Source organism: Desmodus rotundus, chromosome 11, assembly GCF_022682495.2.
Source record: "Desmodus rotundus isolate HL8 chromosome 11, HLdesRot8A.1, whole genome shotgun sequence".
NCBI classification, from domain to species: domain Eukaryota; kingdom Metazoa; phylum Chordata; class Mammalia; order Chiroptera; family Phyllostomidae; genus Desmodus; species Desmodus rotundus.
Genome location: NC_071397.1, coordinates 29,302,997 through 29,321,296, shown reverse-complemented (window position 1 = coordinate 29,321,296; position 18,300 = coordinate 29,302,997). Strand labels below are relative to the sequence as shown.

General features: G+C 39.8%; 1 protein-coding gene across 1 annotated transcript in view; it reads right to left on the bottom strand.

The window, feature by feature from the left end:
- COL19A1 (collagen type XIX alpha 1 chain) overlaps window positions 1-18,300 on the bottom strand; it is a 335,696-nt gene that overhangs the window by 109,941 nt on the left and 207,455 nt on the right. The window contains exon 16 of the mRNA XM_045184877.2: window positions 1,672-1,725. Coding sequence (XP_045040812.2) covers window positions 1,672-1,725 — 54 coding nt within the window. The remainder of the gene's footprint in view (window positions 1-1,671; window positions 1,726-18,300) is intronic.

Sequence of the window (18,300 nt, the reverse complement as noted above, 5' to 3'; positions counted from 1 at the left end):
CAGTTCTTTAAAAACTTCCTTATTTGGTCTTCATTTTCTCATCTACAAAATATATTCATTTGTTTATTCATTCATTAAATAGTTAATAACCACATGCTACATGCCAGAAACTGTGCTAGGCAATGGTTATAAAATAGAGGTTTTAAAAAAGTCAGAGGACAGTGGGTAGACAGATAAGGAAAATAGCAGTTACAAAGCAATGTGCTCTCTCTGTAGGAGGCATAATATAGGATCGTGGAAGATGACACCACACATGCTGTGAGCCCTTAGAAAGGCTATGTAGGAGAACTGATGTCTGAGCTGAGTCATGAAGGAAGAGGGATGCTTATCTAGACCTCTGGGAGAACATTAGCAAAGCATGGCATTTTTGAGATAGTGAAGGAAGATTACACTGTAGATTGCAAAAGAAGGAAGGGCACAGAGAAGGAGAGGCAAAGATAGGTACAGGGCCAACTAGGAAGGGTCGAGAATGGCATATAGAAAATGTGGAATCCTTCTGGATAGAAAGAGAAGTTATTAAACAGTTTTAAGCCAAGGAGTTGCATAGTCAGAGTTATGATTTAGCAATATTACCCCGCTTATAGGAGGCAGAGGCAACAGACCAGCTCTGAAATGGCTACAACAACACAGATGTGAATTGACAAGGGCCTAAACTAAGAGGCAATGAGGAAAGAGAGGAGGAGATAGTTTCATGAGCTACTGGGATGTAGAATTGACATAATTTAGGAGCTGTCTGGATGTGGAGGATGAGGAAGAGAAAAAAAATCTAGGATGTTATTAGAGTTTGTTTGGGGATGCTCCTTTTGTTGTAATAGGAGACCTCCAAGTGGAGATGCTGAACAGGCAGTGAGCTCTACAAGTCTGGACCTCAGGAGGAATGTCTGGGTTGAAACAGAAGACTGGGAATCTTTAACCAAGGCAACATATAGAGAGGGGAAGAGGGAATGTTGTTAATGAAGGAACCAAAAAAGGATGGTCCCAGAGGTAGAAAGAAAAAACAATCGGTGTCACTAAACTAAGAGAAGAGAGAGTTTCAAAGAGACAGCAGGCAACAGTGTAAATTCCTGGACAGCACGGAAATAAGATGAAGCCTGAGAAGAGCCCTGGGAATCTCACACCTCAGAGATCACTGGTGACTAGAGAGAGTGCAGTGTCAGTGGGGTAGCTTGGACACAGACCAGACCCACTAGGGTTAAAGACTCAGCAGAACCACAAGAAATGGCGTACTTTTCCTAGAAGCTTTGGGTAAAGGAAAAGAACAGCTAATTGACTAGAAGATCTCTATAACTCTCTTTAGCAACAACATTCTTTGAAATTCTACTAACAAAACAGTGTATCAAGAACAGTGGGCATGCTTCCCCAGATACCTAACTCACTACCTGCCTGGCTGTTAAGAAATTGAGGAGATGGAGTCAGGTGGGTTCAGAACAGGATTCATTTATTCGGAGTCTTGGCTTAAGAATGCATGCAGGCAGTAATGAAGGTGTGGGTGAGGTGTGTGGACGGAGACCAGCCTCCCTTATCTCTTGGTTTTTATGGTGGTGGGAGGTATAGGCAGTAAAACCATCTTAAACAGTAGAGAGATGGAAATTATTTTTACAAGAGAGTGAAACAGCCCTTAGATTAACAGAAATAAAGGATTCTCCACAAAATCAGTTATCCTTTACTCACAGGTGGTCCTGGGGGTCCTGGTTTTCCTGGAGGACCTGTTTTTCCTCGTCTTCCCTTGAAATCAAAGAGAAACAGAAAGTAAATGATGTGATCCCACTTTATTTTAAGATGAGACAATATGAAATGGCAATGTTAAAAACAGTAAACATTAACTAAAAGTGAGAAAACAATTCCAAGTCCACATGACCTTTAAACATCAATGAAGTCTAAGAGTTACGGGCCAATTTGAATTTATTCTCATGTGTGGTTGTAAGAAGGTGGTCTATTTCATTTTTATGCATGTATCTGTCCAGTTTTCCCAACACCATTTATTGAATAAACTATCTTTAGCCCATTATATGTGCTTGCTTCCTCTGTCAAATATTAATTAACTATGAGGGTTTGGGTTTCTGGGCTCTCTATTCTGTTCCATTGATCTATGTGTCTGTTTTTATGCCAGTACCATGCTGTTTTGATTACTATAGCCTTATAGTATAGTTTGACATTAGGTAGCATGATTTCTACATCTTTGCTCTTTTTTCTCAGGATCACTGTTGCTATGCAGGGCCTTTTGTGGTTCCATATGAATTTTTGAAACATTTGTTCTAGTTCTGTGAAATTTGTCATTGAGATCTTGATAGGAATTGTGTTGAATCTATACATTGCTTTGGGTAGCATGGACAGTTTAATGATGTTAGTTCTTCCTATCCAGAAAAAGGCATGTGCTTCCACTTATTTTTCTCTTCTTTAATTTTTTTCTTCAGTATCTTACATTTTTCCAAGTACACGTCTTTTATATCCTTGGTTGGATTTATTCCTGGGTATTTTATTCTATTTGAAGCAATCATGAATGGAATTATTTCCTTAATTTCTCTTTCTGATAGTTCATTATTGGAATATAAAAATGAAACTGATTTCTGAATATTAATTTTGTATCCTGCTACTTTGCTGAATTCATTTATCAGATCTAATAGTTTCTTGGTGGAATCTTTGGGGTTCTCTCTGTATAGTATCATGTCACCTGTAAATAAAGACAGTTTTACTTCTTCTTTTCCAATCTGGATGCCTTTATTTCTTATTCTTGTCTGACTGCTGTGGCTAGGACTCCCAGTACTTGTTGAATAAGAGAGGAGAAAGTGGACATCCCTGTCTTGTCCCCAATCTTAAGGGGAACATGTGTAGTTTTTGCCCATTGAGTATGATGCTGGCTGTGGTTTTGTCATATATACAAACAACAAGTGCTGGCGAGGATGTGGAGAAAGGGGAACCGTTTGCATTGTTGATGGGAGTGCAGATTAGTGCAGCCACTGTGGAAAGCAGCATGGAGATACCTCAAAAAAAATTAAAAATAGATGATTTTTGACCCAGTGATCCCAATTCTGGGAGTATATCCAAAGGACCTAAAATATTAATTTGAAAGAACATAAGCATCCCTGTGTTCATTGCAGCATTATTTACATTCGCCAAGGTATGGAAGCAGCCCAAGTGTCCATCGATAGGTAAGTGGCTAAAACAACTGTGGGACATTACACAATGGAATACTACTCAGCTATAAAAAAGGAGAAAATTTTACCCTTTGCAACAGCATGGATAGACCTGGGGAATATTATGTTAAGTGAAATAAGCCAGTCAGAGAAAGACAAAAACCATGTGATTTAACTCATATGTGGAATCTAATGAACAAACTGAACTAACAAGCAAAATAGAGACAGACTCATAGAGAGCAAGATGACAGCTGGAGGGAGTGGTTAGTGGAGGGATTGAGCAAAAAGGAAAAAGGACTCATGGACAACTGTATGGTGATTGTGGCAGGGAGTGGGGAAGGGGGATAAATGGTAATGGAAAAAAACAAAATAAAAATAAAAGTATATGTGCCAAATCTTAACAACCACAATTAGCAAAATAGTGCCTGGAATGAATAAATCTTAACTGTTATTAGCAGCCCTTGATACTCTAGTAAAGTAATATAAAGTATTTGAAAGATGGTCTAAGATTGGCATTTTATCTGGTGATTCTGTAGTTTCAGATGCAATAATACATCTATTTCTCATCTTAAACTGGTGTTTCTCACAGAGTGGTCTGAATTCTAATCTATAGGAGTTACCTGAGGGTGAGACTGCATGTTAAAAATGCATATTCCTGGCTCCATTCTACTCTTGGTGGTTTAGAACCTCTGGGGAAGGGGGTTATGCATCTCCATTTTTAAAACTACTACAGGTAATTCTTATGCTCATTAAAGTTTGAAAAAACACTTCCCTAAACCATATCATAATTATATATGCTGTATAAAGCACATTAACTAACTCTTTTCTTCCGTTTGGATGATTAAGCTGATTTATAACTGAACTTAAATATATACTTGCTTATTAAATGTTATTATTGTAACTGAATGTTAACTCTCCCACGTTTACAACCAGCTAAATTCCAATGGCAAGATTTAGAAAAATAAGATCATGCAGACATCTCTAAGTAACTGTGTACCTAATACCATTTTTTAAAGAGCAGTTATTTATTATAATTTTTTTTCTCATTTTTTCTCCTTTGTAATAGAAGGAAATAAGTGTGGGTATTGAAAGCACACATTTTGAATGAGAAGCACTTATAGCATGTTTTCTACACCTGGCCACTCTATTTCACTGTTACTAATAACATTTTTATTACCATACTGGTAGTACATTGGTAGTGCACAGGTAGTACACACTACTTCTATTGAAGAAGTAAACGTGTTGGGTTGATCTTTTAAAGACTTTCTGGGGAGAATTATAAACTTAAACACAAAAAGGCCTAGTTCAATCACTAATTTTCTTGCTCTGAAAGTGTTAGGCAAAGTTGGATCTCTCTGGTTTTCATCTAGGCTTGGAGTGGGGTAGCAAGTCCAATGCCAGCTGAGCCGTGGAGTAAGCTCTGGGAGGTGAGTGATCCCATGCCACAGTGCAACTGGGTGGGAAATGCTCCCTTTGTGGCTGGAGGCAAGTCAAGTACATCCCACCAAGGACTTATAAACACAGCAGCCATTTCATGAGTAATCCTAGCTAACGTCTACAAGTTTTAACATATTTTATTAAAGCTACAGTTAGTGGTGTTTTCATCTAAAACACTGAACTGTGGATTTTCTTTGGGAGATTGTAAAACTGGAATAAGTATATAAATTAATATTCTGTATTCATAAATGTTACACACATGTACACCATTTTGCAGTCTTGTAGTTTACACGTTCTGAAAATCAATATATTGGGTCTTTCAGTAAGTGTAAGTCAAGTAGCCCCTGAGGATTAATCAATGATAAAAAGTTTACTTAGAAAGTGGAAGCACTGTAATCTAATTCCCAAGAGGACAAAGGAACAAAATCAATAGCATTCAAGTAGGTGATCGTTTTTTTTTTAGTTTCAGGTAAGTTAAAAATCAGAGGATCAACGTTTGTGTGCATTCTGCTTCCTTTGAAGGAGACATGTTTATTGATTTGAGCAGGAAGTGGGGAAAATGAGGCTGACTATTGATCAACTTTTATCACAGAGTTAATGTTTAAGACAAACCAAGTGTCAGATGCTATAACATGGCATTGGCACGTTTTAAGATGAGGAGTGAAAAGCATTCACGATTCAGTAGGGTATGGGCAAAGATCCAAATTCTTGTATATCACCGCTGATTTGCCCAATCATTTAGGTCAGCCTTGCAATTGTAAGAGTGTATTGCAGTCTATGCTGAAAGAGGGCAGGGGGGTGCTCATTGGGTTTGTGCATCCTCGCTCGGAGTGCACATGCAGATAAATATTTTGGAGGTTGTTAAATTATTGGAACACATTGTGGGTAGGTAACTTCACCTAACTCATAATTTCAGTTTAAACGTGGCTTCTAGTCTTGAGTTGCTAGTAAAATCTGCTAAAGCAGGTTTGAGTAATTTTTTTTAAAGATGTGTTTACAAAGCAACACAGTCACCATTTTCTTAACCATTCACCCAAATATATTTTAGGAATGAGGTTTACCTTAAGTCCTAAGTCTCACTGACCTGTAGAACGGGCCCTGACAGGACAGAGCAGAGGGGTGATGGATGAAAAATATTGGTGGAAACTTCAGAATGTAAGGGAAATATTGGGAGTCACAATTTCTATCAATATGATAGTTCCAGCCCACTCCCAAACATCATCCTTCTCTCCAAGGACCCCAGGAATTAACTCCTTTGTCTTCTTCCCCTGATTCAAGGCCACCAGCTGCACTGAATACAGTCTCATAGTTTCCTATTCCTCCAAAGGATCTTCTCTCTTTTCACTTAAAAGCATCAGGAAAAGGCAAAAGCCTACTTAAGAGTTAACAGTAGATTTTTGGGAGGGTAAGTTTTGTGACTGAAACCAGAATAATTTGGGGGGAATTTTATTATTAATAATTATGCCAAGACACAAACCATAGCTCTCATCCCAGGGCTAAGTCAGACTCCTCCATTTTTCTCAGAATGGTGTAATCTGTGACTCTGTCCTTTTCCTCATGGGCTCTGAGGAATTAGATGAGGACACCTGGGGCCAGGGGCTGAGGCTGGGGCTGCCGATGCTAGTGCCAGGGCGTACCCTGGTGATGCTCCCAATGGGAGGAATGGTTATTGCATGTTTGTTTTCACTTCTGTCTCCTTTATTTCAGTCACGTCAGTACAGGGCTAACTCTAGACCCATTGTAATGTGAGACAAAAAGTAGAGCTGGCTGTGGGTGGGGGGTGAAAATCCTGGCAGATAACAGACAAGCACTGAGCTGTCTGTGGCCTTCCTGTTGAGGGTTTCTGTTCCCAGGCCGCCATTTGTTCATAAGCAAATTGGAGTGTAGCTGAATCTCCAAACGGCCAAAGACCTACTGTTCCAGCGTAATTACAACTGGGTTAATCCAACCCTTTCCTACAAACTGGAATATAAAGCACAGAACACAGATTTATTATATCAGGTTGCCCTAGAAACCTGGTGCTTAGCATGTCAGTCTCCTGTTTGGCAACAATGTAAAGGTTATTTAGATATTTATATGCTTTAAGCCCAGTGGTGCTCGAATCTGATCATGCACCAGCATTGTCAGCAGTGCTAGTTAAAACAGATTGCTGTCCCTACTCCCCGAGATTCTGATTCAGTAGGTCTGCGGTGAGACCTGAGAATTTGCATCTCTAACAACTTCCCAGTAATGCTGATGCTACCAGCCTGAAGACCACACTCTGAGAACCCCTGCTCTAAATCTCAAGCTCTGCTTTCATATCTAAAGTCAGCCAATTGTGTAGAGCCCCTAATACCTTGTAAATCTTGTAGCTCAGACCTGAAGAGCTCAACTGGTTTGGTTATTATGTGGCACTTTGAGAATAAAAAGGCCATTGTCAAGTTCAAAAGCACCAGGAATGAAATCCAACTTTTACAGAAAATTTTAGGGTCAAGATTTCACTGCTGTAAAATTGGTACTTTTACTCTGCAACAGGTTTGTTAAGGATTAAAAAAAAGAAATCATATATAAAATTCCTATACATACATCCATTAGGATGGCTACTTTTAAAAAACAAAAAACAAGTATTGGTGAGGATGTGGAAAAACTGGAATGCTTGTGAAATGTTGGTGAGATTGTAAAATGGTGCAATTGCTTTGGAAAACACTATACTGGTTTATAAAAATTGAAAGTTGAATTATTCTGGGTATATCTCCAAAATAATGAAAAGCAGGGTCTTGAAGAGATACTTACACACCCATGTTCATGACAGCGCTATTCAGAGTACCCAAGAGGCGGGAGCAATCCAAATGTCCACTAACGGGTAAGTGTAAAAATGAGATGTGGTATATATGCATACACAGATGCACACACACACACAGGGATATTATTCAGCCTTAAAGAGGACAGAAATACTGTTTCGTGCTACAACATGGATGAACCTTGATGACATCATATTAACTGAAAGAAGCACAGTGAAATAAGTCACTAAGAGACCAATACTTTATGATTCCACTTATATAAGGAACTTGGTGGAATGGTGGTTACCAGGGGCTGGTGGTAGGGGGTACAAGGGAATTTTAAAAAAGATTTTATTTATTTATTTTTAGAGAGAGAGGGATGGAGCAAGAGAGGGAGAGAAACATCCATCTGTTGTCTCTCACACGTGCCTCAATCAGAGACTGAACCCGCAACTCAGGCGTGTGCCCTGACCAGGAATCAAACCAGGGACCTTTCCCTCCGCAGGAAGACACCCAATCAGCCGAGCCACACTGGCCAGGGGGGAATTTGTTGTTTTAGTTTTACAAGCTGAAAAAGTTTGGGAGATCTGTTTCACAACAATGTAACACTACTGAACTGTACTCTTGAAAATGGTGAAGGCGTTTTGCTTTTAAACTACAATTTTTTTTAAAAAAGCACTCCTACTGCAATGTCTGATACATGGTGGTAATAATAAACATTAGTTCCTTCCCCCTCCCCTCTACCATCCTCTATACAATCCTCCATTTTTTCAAATTTAAAAATATTTGATGATATATCAAAAACTTTCTAAAATATGCACTGTGAAACAGTTAAAAAATGTAACCAACTCTTAACTATGCATGTGGAATTTTTTCATCTAAAATATCAATCAACTTGCCCACTGAGAACAGAAACAGAAAGAATAAATTATGGGCTATCTATACAACGGAATACTATATAGCAATAAAAAGGAATGGAATACAAGTACCTACAACAGTATCGATGAATCTTGGAAACATAATGTTGATCAATTTACATACAGAATTAAGACAGGCAAGACTAATGTGCTCTCTTGTGAGAGGTCACTGACGTAGCAGGGGGTGACTGAAGGAGAGCCCAGCGCGGGCCTATGGGGGCGGTGACGGCGACATTCTGGTGTTTGAACTGTGCCCTGCTGTCATGGCTATGTTGAATTTGTGAAAAATCATCAGTTTGTATCCTTATGATACATATATTTTTTGAATATATGTGATACTTCAATACAATTTTTAAAAATGAAACCAGAAGATTGCCACAGTGAAGTAACTTTGTTTGAATTAACTAATGACTTTCCGCATCTGCATTTACCGTGCACGGAGCCACAGAGAGCCGTAGTGCCAGGAGCCAAAAACAAAGGAGCCAAGGCTTTTTAAGTAAGTGACATCTACAAATTTGCAGCAGTAAAAATAACTTGATGTTCCCAGGATGACTTGCAGTATGAGAGCATGTGTACCTTAAATTAGCCACTTCATTTATAGACATCTGGCCCTCCAGGAGCATTAAGAAGGGAAGAATGCAAATAATGGACTGCTGGTGCTTACTGGACAGATGGTTTTTGTTGTCAGGGAGGACGAGGATGAGGATGATAAAGACAAGGTTACAGCAGTAATCGGACTTAAATAAAGGGCAGTATGCAGACCCCAAGCCCACAGAGGAGACAAGTATAAGCAGTCTCTCTAAATCACCAGGTCTTGCTAATACAGCTGGCTCTGCTCAAATATTTCTCTGTTCCCATGTGTGTATTTAGCACACTCTGAGGCATCAGCCCAGTCTGAACAAGGTATCAAGGAAATGTCAAGGAAGAGGAGAGAGGGCCTTGACTGGCACCCAACAACTGTGAATGAGGTGTTAATTACACAGGAAAACATTACAGACTATCTGGGAAGTTTCATTTTCTTTTTTTATATTGTGAACGGAAGTAAGATTTATGACAGATGTTGTAAAATGTTACCACATTTTGAAATCAGTGATATGTGAAAAACACGGGAATGGAATACTTATGTGAGCAATGAATAATATCCCAAGTGCATTTTATTTCTTAACAGATATTTAAAAATACATCTATGACAGCAACAACACAAGTTATAAAGGTTTCATTATTTCAGGGATCAGACAAGTGGCTCTTGCAAGGACATGGGAAGAAGACGTAATCCGGCATGAACAAACGATCTGAAATAGGTTTAGAGCAAAGGAAAAACGAATCACACTGTGCTGCTATTCTCAATATTGCCTTCCTCATTGAGGTTGGGGTCTCAAAATTTATAAATCATTCCACAGTTTCCCCGTCTCTCTGTCCCTTTCCTTTCCTTGGATGGCCTCTACCAGTAACTCATGTGGCTTTTCAACACAAGGTTGAAGTTATGGCCCTATTATCTAAGCCCCTCAGCTACAACTGAATGAATGACAACGCTTTGTCCAAACAGGAGGCTGGGCTAAATGGTCCGGTCTGTGACCAGGAATGTCTACAGTCCCTGCTTACAAGTTCCATTCAGTTGTCATGTTGATTTCAATTTGGTCATGAAAATAAGTATAGTCAAGGTCTGACCTCTTAACCTCTTCTGACTGGACGTACCCAATAATCAGCTTTTCTCTTGTGCCCTGAACGGGCCATGTTATGCTAGGAATATAAGAAAGGTCTATGATTAAAGAATATTAAAATGGTTACCATTCAACATGTGCTTGCCATGGTATAGGCATAGTAAACACTAACTTACATGATTTCATTCAATCCTTTCAAAATTACTGTGGGTATTTGGTATCATTCCCATTTTACAGAGAAAGACAATTTAAACACCTAGCTCCAAATCACTTGTCTCTAAATTGGTGGGGTCATAAATTAAACCCAAGTGTATTTGATCCTAAAATCCATAATCCTCAGGATTAAGGTGTCCTCGGTGGGTATCCTGATCATTCACAATTTGGGTTACTTTGCTGCTGTAATTGCTGAGGTTCTCTTGTTTTCTCACAACCAAGCCAGATTCTTCAATGTCCCACTTGCTTTTCACTTTGCCCTTTGGAACGTGGGTCTTGCTAGTTCTTACCTGCTCACCTGATTCCTGCTTGCCCTCACCTCAGAACCTCCCCTGGCTTCCGTAGGCCTGCAAACACACTAACCACAACCTTCCATTTAGATTTGTCTGGACTCCCGAGTGGTTTGCCAAACCACCACCTCTCCCAGGCCTGATTTCTGGCTCTGCTTTCCGTGCCTGCCATTGCCAAGCTCTGCCAAGGCACTTGATTAGTCTCGGTATCGTGGGTGGGGCCGCGGTAGGGTGTGGCAGCACAACTTCCTGAGCATGCTGTGATGTATTTTAACATCTTTGTGCCACAGTAAGAGGGTGGGAGCTGGAAGTGCACTGTGAAGTATCCTTCCCTCCATATTTGGATGTTGACAGCAGGAGTGCTCCCAGGCTGGTGAAGAAGAACAGGACCTTATACACTGCCTTCCTTGTCTGAGAACTGTACCACCAGACTGCCCCGCTGCCAAGCACTTTCAGATGCCTCCTGAATGCAGAGTGTTCTCTTTCATTTTTATTAAGGTCTTTTTTTTATAGGTTTAGACTTAGAGTAGATAAAAATCAACATGCAGAGGAATAAATAATGCAGATAAACTGACTGTGTTGTTGAACAGGAATGTGAAAAGGAGAACAATGCGGTGAGCTTCCTTAACAAACTTCAGACAGGTCAGAGTCTGGGCCAGTGAAACAGGAATAAACTCAGTCTTACTCAGTGTTGGAACAAAGAAATCATTAATGACATTTTATATTTCGATTTCAATTAAAGCTATAATGGGTATCGCATTTTCAGCATTTTTGAGTTGCCTACTTTAAAAGATGAAATGTATCCTCAAGGGGTGGATTTTGGAATTTCATTTTCAGTGTGAAAGATCAAATTGACTAGCACCAAATAAATTCACAGGAATACATTGTGCAGCTATTCAGTAACTGCTTGGTAACTGAAAAGAATTCCAGAGGACCCGTAAGATGAAACGGTAAAGGTCACCCAGCTTTGAAACGGAAGAATTTTCAGTGCATAATTTTTAATTTATTAATTTGAATTTAATGGGTTAAATTGCATTTGGATTTTTAAATGCTAATTTCAGAATCAAATACCATCAAAAAGATAAACTATGGAACAAAACAAACTAACAAACAAAACAGACTCATAGATACAGAGAACAGACTGACAGCTGACATAGGGGAAGGGGAGGGGCTGAGCGAAAAAGGTAAACAGATTAAGCAAAAAAAAACAAAAACAAAAACAAAAACCATCTCACAGACAACAGTGTAGTGATTACCAGAGGGAAAGGGGGTGGGGGAAGTAGAAGAGGGAAAAGGGGGCATACATGTGATGGAAGGTGTTTGACTTGGGGTGGTGAACACACAATACATAATAATGTATTATAGAATTGTACACCTGAAACCTAAATAATTTTATTAACCAATGTCACCACAATAAAATCAATAAAAGGTTTTTTTTAAATATGAATAAATTTATTCAGCAAAAATTTACTGTCTCTGTTTTACATATTGTGCTAAGGGAAATACATTTGGATGGCTAAGTCCTGGATCTTTCCTTCAAGGTAGAACAGTAGGGCCAGTCTGCACAACAGCTATTGAATAGACTTGTTCGTTTGGTTACAGGTAAGCTCGGGAGTTCTGGGGACCCATAGTGAGTGTTAAGTTCTTTATCAAACTGAACGTGTCCTACCTCTCAATAACTCTCTTTATCCTTCCCTTTGGGAGCGGGAGGGGCCAGGGCTGTGGGGGCATCGGATGGAGGGAAATGTTGGCAGAGGAAGCTGTCTGTACCCCCTCAACAAGATAGGGCACAATACCCTGAAAAGTTCCCTCAAATAGGGGCAGCTCTCGCCGGATGATTCTGCACTGACATAAATGTATGTGTGCTCTTTGGTCCTTTTCTCCTCTGAGACTTATCACCAGCCTTTCAGTCAAGTGTGTTCAGCAGGCATTTCCCAGCCTGCTGCACCTTGATCTTGCATGATTGATATAAGTGCTGGGAAAATGTACTAATGACCTTCAAACACTGAACACTTGGGGACATGCCATTCTATAATTACTGGTTATATTTTTTCTTGATTTGAATATTTTTCATTTCCTTAGACTTAACTTCCACTATCACTTAAAACTGTCACTGGGTAAAAGAAATTCGGAAACCTCATCATCAATCCGCCTTCCCATGGTCTCTTTCTCCTTCAGCTCCAACCGCTTCCCAGCACAAGGTCAGGGTTTCCTGGAAAGCTGGTGCCCCAGTTGGTCCTTCCAGCCCCATCAGTGGGTCATTTGCTGAATTCTTTTAATGTTCTCCTTTGACTTTTCCATCCCCTGTAGGGAACTATCCCGCAGGCAAACATCTCAGTTATGTCTTGTCCGCTGCATCTTGTTACACGTAGCACACTCATACATACACGCATGCAAACATGAACCTAACCAGCTCGGCTTTACCCGCTACCAAAACTTTCCACTACAAATTTTAAACTCTCCATTCGTTCACCCCCACCTTTTCACTGTGTCTTTGTAGAAAATTTTTCCAACTCTCAGTTGGCACATGCCCAGATTCACTCGTTAAATCATACAGCAAACATTTATTGAATCTCTACTGTGGCCAGACCCTGCTCCATGCTCTGGAAATACCTCGAACCTTGTCCTTGTGCAGTTTATATTCCAGTGGCCATAATAATAGCAATAGGTAACACACGGTCCTTACTGTCTGCCAGACACCATTCTAAGCAATTTATATCTATTTACTCGATAAGTCTTCACAATATCTTTGCAGTACCTCTGTTTTACAGAGGGGGGACCGAGTGACAGAGCACCTTGCCTACGGTCACATGACTAGTAAGTAGCAGAGTTGGGATTTCACTCCAACTTGGCTATATCACCTTTGATCATTACCACTCACTGCATATCTCCTAACTGTTGGATAGCAATAAGAATCATACAAAATAAAGTAGGGAAAGGGTATAGAGTTACCTAGAGAGGAGTATACTTTGAGAAAAAAAATATCAGGGGCAGACACCTGAACCAGGTGAGTCCGTGGGTCATGCGAAGTCTGAGAAAGAGCATCCCCCAGAGAGAACAGCAGGAACAAAGTCCTGAGTATGGCTTGTTCAAGGAACAGCAAGAAACACAGGTCTCTACAGAGGAGCAAGCCAGTGGGTGGGTGGTAGGCAGGTCAGAACAGACAGGGCCTTGTAGATTGAGGTGAGGGCTCTGAGTTTTATTATTTTCATTGTGATGGGAAGCGACTGGAAGTTTTGTCTTAAAAAGATCATATAATAGAGGCTAATCTAAGTACTTGCCTATGTAGATAATAGGCAGGGAGGTAAAACTGTAAACTCATCATTTAATATAGTGGCTCAACGGACTTATTTTAGGTTATCTGACTGAGATTGCTTATGGCGACATTTCCTTACATTTGTGCAGATAATCAGGAATTGATTATCTGTGTAGCGTCTCATGATGGTTTATTTTATGTGTCACCTTGGTGGGCCATAAAGCCCTGATATTTGGTCAAACATTAATTCTGGCTGGCCTAACTGAAGTGAAAGACCTTGCAGGAAACAAAGTAGCAAAGTGTCGAAGTACAAGAGGTGAAAGGTTATTTATTAGATTATAAGGCAAACTCTCAGTTGCTTTCTCAGGTTTTCTATTTTGGCATCTAGGGTTGCTGAACTCTCTTGACCTAACAATCCAAGCAATCCAGAAACAGCACCATTTTATTTTCTCTGCCAAAGAAATTTTATCTTGTAAAATGTCAATTCAATTGTTAACATATGATAAGTGTTACAATAGCATAACTCACTTCCAGTATTTCATCTTTTATATTCAGATAAATTTTAAAACACCTAACTGGAGATCATAAGGGACTTCTAACTACATAAAACATTAGTCGTCTCTTTAACAGGACAATAATGGCAAATGTTTTTTAATGCCATTTACAGTGTAAACTGAGCCAGATGAAATTAAATCTGGGTCTCCTGATCCGAAGTATCAGTTTCTTAGAGCTTTGAAACAGAGTATCTGTTTACAATAAGCTAGATATATGGTGACCTTACAAAAGCCTCTGTCATATTTCATAACATCAAGGAATGGAAGGAGAAAGAATGAATCCTCATGAAACATTTGCAGTCCATAAAACATTTCAAAAGATACTTGTCATAAATAGTTATAAATAGTTTATTCCTGACGTGCTGCTGGATTTTACAAGCATCTCTACAACGACAAAGAGAAGAACCTCTCGAAACTGTTCTAGAATATCATTTCAAGTACAAATATGTTGGGAGGTGGGGGAATCTAGCACTTTATTAAATGGAAAGTTCACTAAATGACACTTCCAAGCTTTCAGAGGATAGTGCTAATGGACTGTGATGACCCAGGGGATGGGGACATCAGTCGGCTGAGAAGGTGCTTCTGTACTAATGAGAGAAAAACACCCTTCCTCCTGGCGACTGTAGTCCTGCACTGGGGCATGCAGTTGGTGTGTGGGGCACAGGCTGGACTTCAGCCCCTAAACACCTGTTGGCTGGTTACACTTCTTCAGGGCAACTGTGCTAAGTGACAAACCCACAAAAATCTCCGGGACTCTAAAAGAACCACTAAATCTTTTCCATCGTTTTAGTGCCAGCAAACTGAATTGTGCTCAAGAGCTTGGAAATTAGTATTGTAAGCATGACATCATAATGAGCAGTCATTGAGCATACGCTATGTGACAGGACCTGTATTGGGTCCTTTACATGCATCCTTTTGTAATCCTCACTTTGGGACAGGCATCGTTAACATCATTTCTGCGGTGTAACCTGAGAAACAGAGGTTTAGAAAGGCTGGTAGCATTCCCTGGGTTCCAGAGCCCCGGCTCACCCGGGAGTCTGCATGACTCCAGACCCTGTGGCCTTTGAGGTGTGTGTGAAGTGATGCAGAGGTTAACATTTTATTACTAAGACGTCCAAGGAACCAGATCTCCATACAAGGCACGAGCCCATCAAATGATGAGTGGTCATCCTGCCTTTGGTGAGGTGTGTGGGCTGCTCTGGCTCCCACTGTCAAGTCCATGCTGCAGTAGGAGGAACAGTGTCTCTACCCACCGGCTAGCACTCATTACAGACTTACAGGTCAGGGGAGAGAAGGAAAGTTGAAGGGTTAGTAGGGAAATGAATCAGGCAGCTCTGGACAGACGGGGGCTGGGCAGAAACAAACAGGCAGAGAAACATCGGTACCAGTATCAGTCACCCACTTCCTTCTGCGTTAAACTACTTTGTATATTCTATTGTATGTTTTTCAAACTCTGACTGTGACTGTTAAGTTGACTTCTGACATGCTAACAGATCATGACGCACAGTTTGAAAACATGGCTACTGCAGAACCAGAACTTGGCAATAGACTTGGGTTAGAACCTGATGACCAGTTTCTTGTTCTGTGACTCTGAACAAGTCACTCTAAATTCTTTAAGCCTCAGTGTCCAAATCTGAAATTGGAGATAATAATCCTTAACAGAGAGGGATGCTGTAAGCTGCCAGGACAATTTAGAATTACCATACCTATTCTTTTACCACTATAATGTTGCATATATTAATGTATCGCTATAATACAGCACCCACAACTGATGAGATGGCCCAAAATTGTACAGTTTTGTGATCAGTCAGCTCAGGCCAAGCCAAAATTAGGCATGTTCAGTTCACCTAAAGAAAGCCAGTCAGCATGAGACTAAGCTCAGCCATAAAGTTAGCTATCTTCACAGACTGTTACCTGGATACCTTCGAATGGATCTTGTTTGCCTGTTTCTATAGTGAAATTCAACATAATTGCCCTTTTCTCTGGGCTCTAGGCTGTTAAATCCTTTGTGTAAAATGGATCCTCACATTTTAAAGAGGCAAATCAGACTATTGTTCACACTTTACCTACTAACTTCCATTTTATCTTCTTCCCAAGGACAAAACTGAAAAGAGAGGTACGGGCTTTTTCCTCTTAGAATACTTTTTCAGAGATTCCATTTACAAAGTCACTTTTAACCCCATAGGTTATCTTGACCTGCACATCGATTCCAGGAGAACTAATTTAGGGAGCCAGAATTAAAGCAAATCTGACAGTAAAACAAGTTACTCTTCTTTGACACAGAATATGGCTGCCTGTTTTCCAAATCCTGGCACCATATACTGCATAGCTGAGAGCTCATTTTAATAGTTAATTCTAGAGTGGACATGGTAAGTGCACATTTCCCTTATTACAAAGTTACACTATTTTTTAAGTGCCTAATTAGTAATACTTAAATAAGAGGAATTTTTATGCTGGTGAGGAAGTTTTTGTAGTTACAGTTTTAGCCTGTAGTCCATGCAGTTCACTAAATTCGTGCCTCCCTAACTCCATGGTGGAGGGCTGGCTTTTAAAACTTCTAGTCCGCTGTGGACTGCACTTTTATAAAATAAAATAAAACTGAATTACTAGAAAAAATGGAATAAGGGCTACAAATTATAAGTCCCAATGTTTATTACTGAATTCAACAGACATAAAATTATGTTAATAAACATAATCAAACATAACAGAGGGAAAAAGAAAAAATGACAAAACTGCACATTGCTGAGCATGCGCATGTATTCTGATGAAAGATTCACTACTATGCGCAGAACTTTTTGTCGTTTTGCAGTTATAATGAAACGAAAATTCTGAGTGAAACAACGCTCCTCCGTACTCAGTGCTTATAAATACTCTGAACAAATACACACTAATACATCAGTAAAGATTCAGAGTGAGAAAACGAGCGTGCGCCTTGCTTGGGAACACATTCGGCCTGTGTTGGGCGGACACCACCGCCCGCAGGGCAGGGCTCTCGCTGCGGTGCTCGCTGTTTGCTATGGCGGCACTCAGTGCAGAAGGCAGTCTAACGGAGGTGTATTGAAGGGAATAAAAGATTCCAGACTGGCTTCAGCAAACTCAGAAGAATATACTGTATAACTTTTATAAAAAGTAGAGTGAGTGATGCTGTATTCAAAATTCACCTTCAATCTTTCATTAGTAGCCAGCTCCAGCAATCTACCCCATAAATGTTCAATGTAAACCTAAGTGCCCATCAGCAAATTAATGGATCAAAAAACCATGGTACATTTACACGATGGAATACTACACGGCAGAAAGAAGGTGCTCCTACCCTTTGTGACAGCATGGATGGAACTGGAGAGCATTATGCTGAATGAAATAAGACAAATACCATATGATCTCACCTTTAAGTGGAACCTAATCAACAAATTAAACAAGCAAGCAAACTATAACCAGAGACATTTAAGTTAAGAATAGTCTGACAGTAACCAGAGGGGAGGCGAGAGGGAATAATGGGGGAAAAGGGGGAAGGGTTTTCAGAAACATGGACAAAACCAAGGGGGCGTGGAATCAGGGGAGGGAGGTAGGGAGGGCTGGGGTGGGGGTAGGGGTAGGGGGGAAGGCAGAAAACTGTACTTGAACAACAATGAAATTTTTTAAAAATGGAAAAAAATAAATAAAAATATTATCAAGGAAAAAATAAATTATTTTTTCAGTGAAAAATATGAACATGGCATATGTATTATGAAATTGCTATATATATGAATCTTCTTTTGATGGGAAATAAAATTTTATCAAAAAGTAAAAATAGTGATAATTTTCATTGATGTAGATAATTTCAATTTCATCACTTATTTCTTTGATAATTGTTGTAAAACTGTGGGGATATATTATACCAGTCTATAGAAACTTCAGTTTTTTCTCTACAGGTCTTTTTTTTTCTGCCATTGAAAGACACACTGCATTCCTTCTGTGCATGGAAGTGTTGATATTATTTACAATGCTGAGGATGTCAGGCAAATAAGTAAGTCTGTCGAAGTCCAAATTATAACTTTTTAAAAAAAAAGTGAGAAGAAATTTCTTCCCCCCCATTTCCTCCA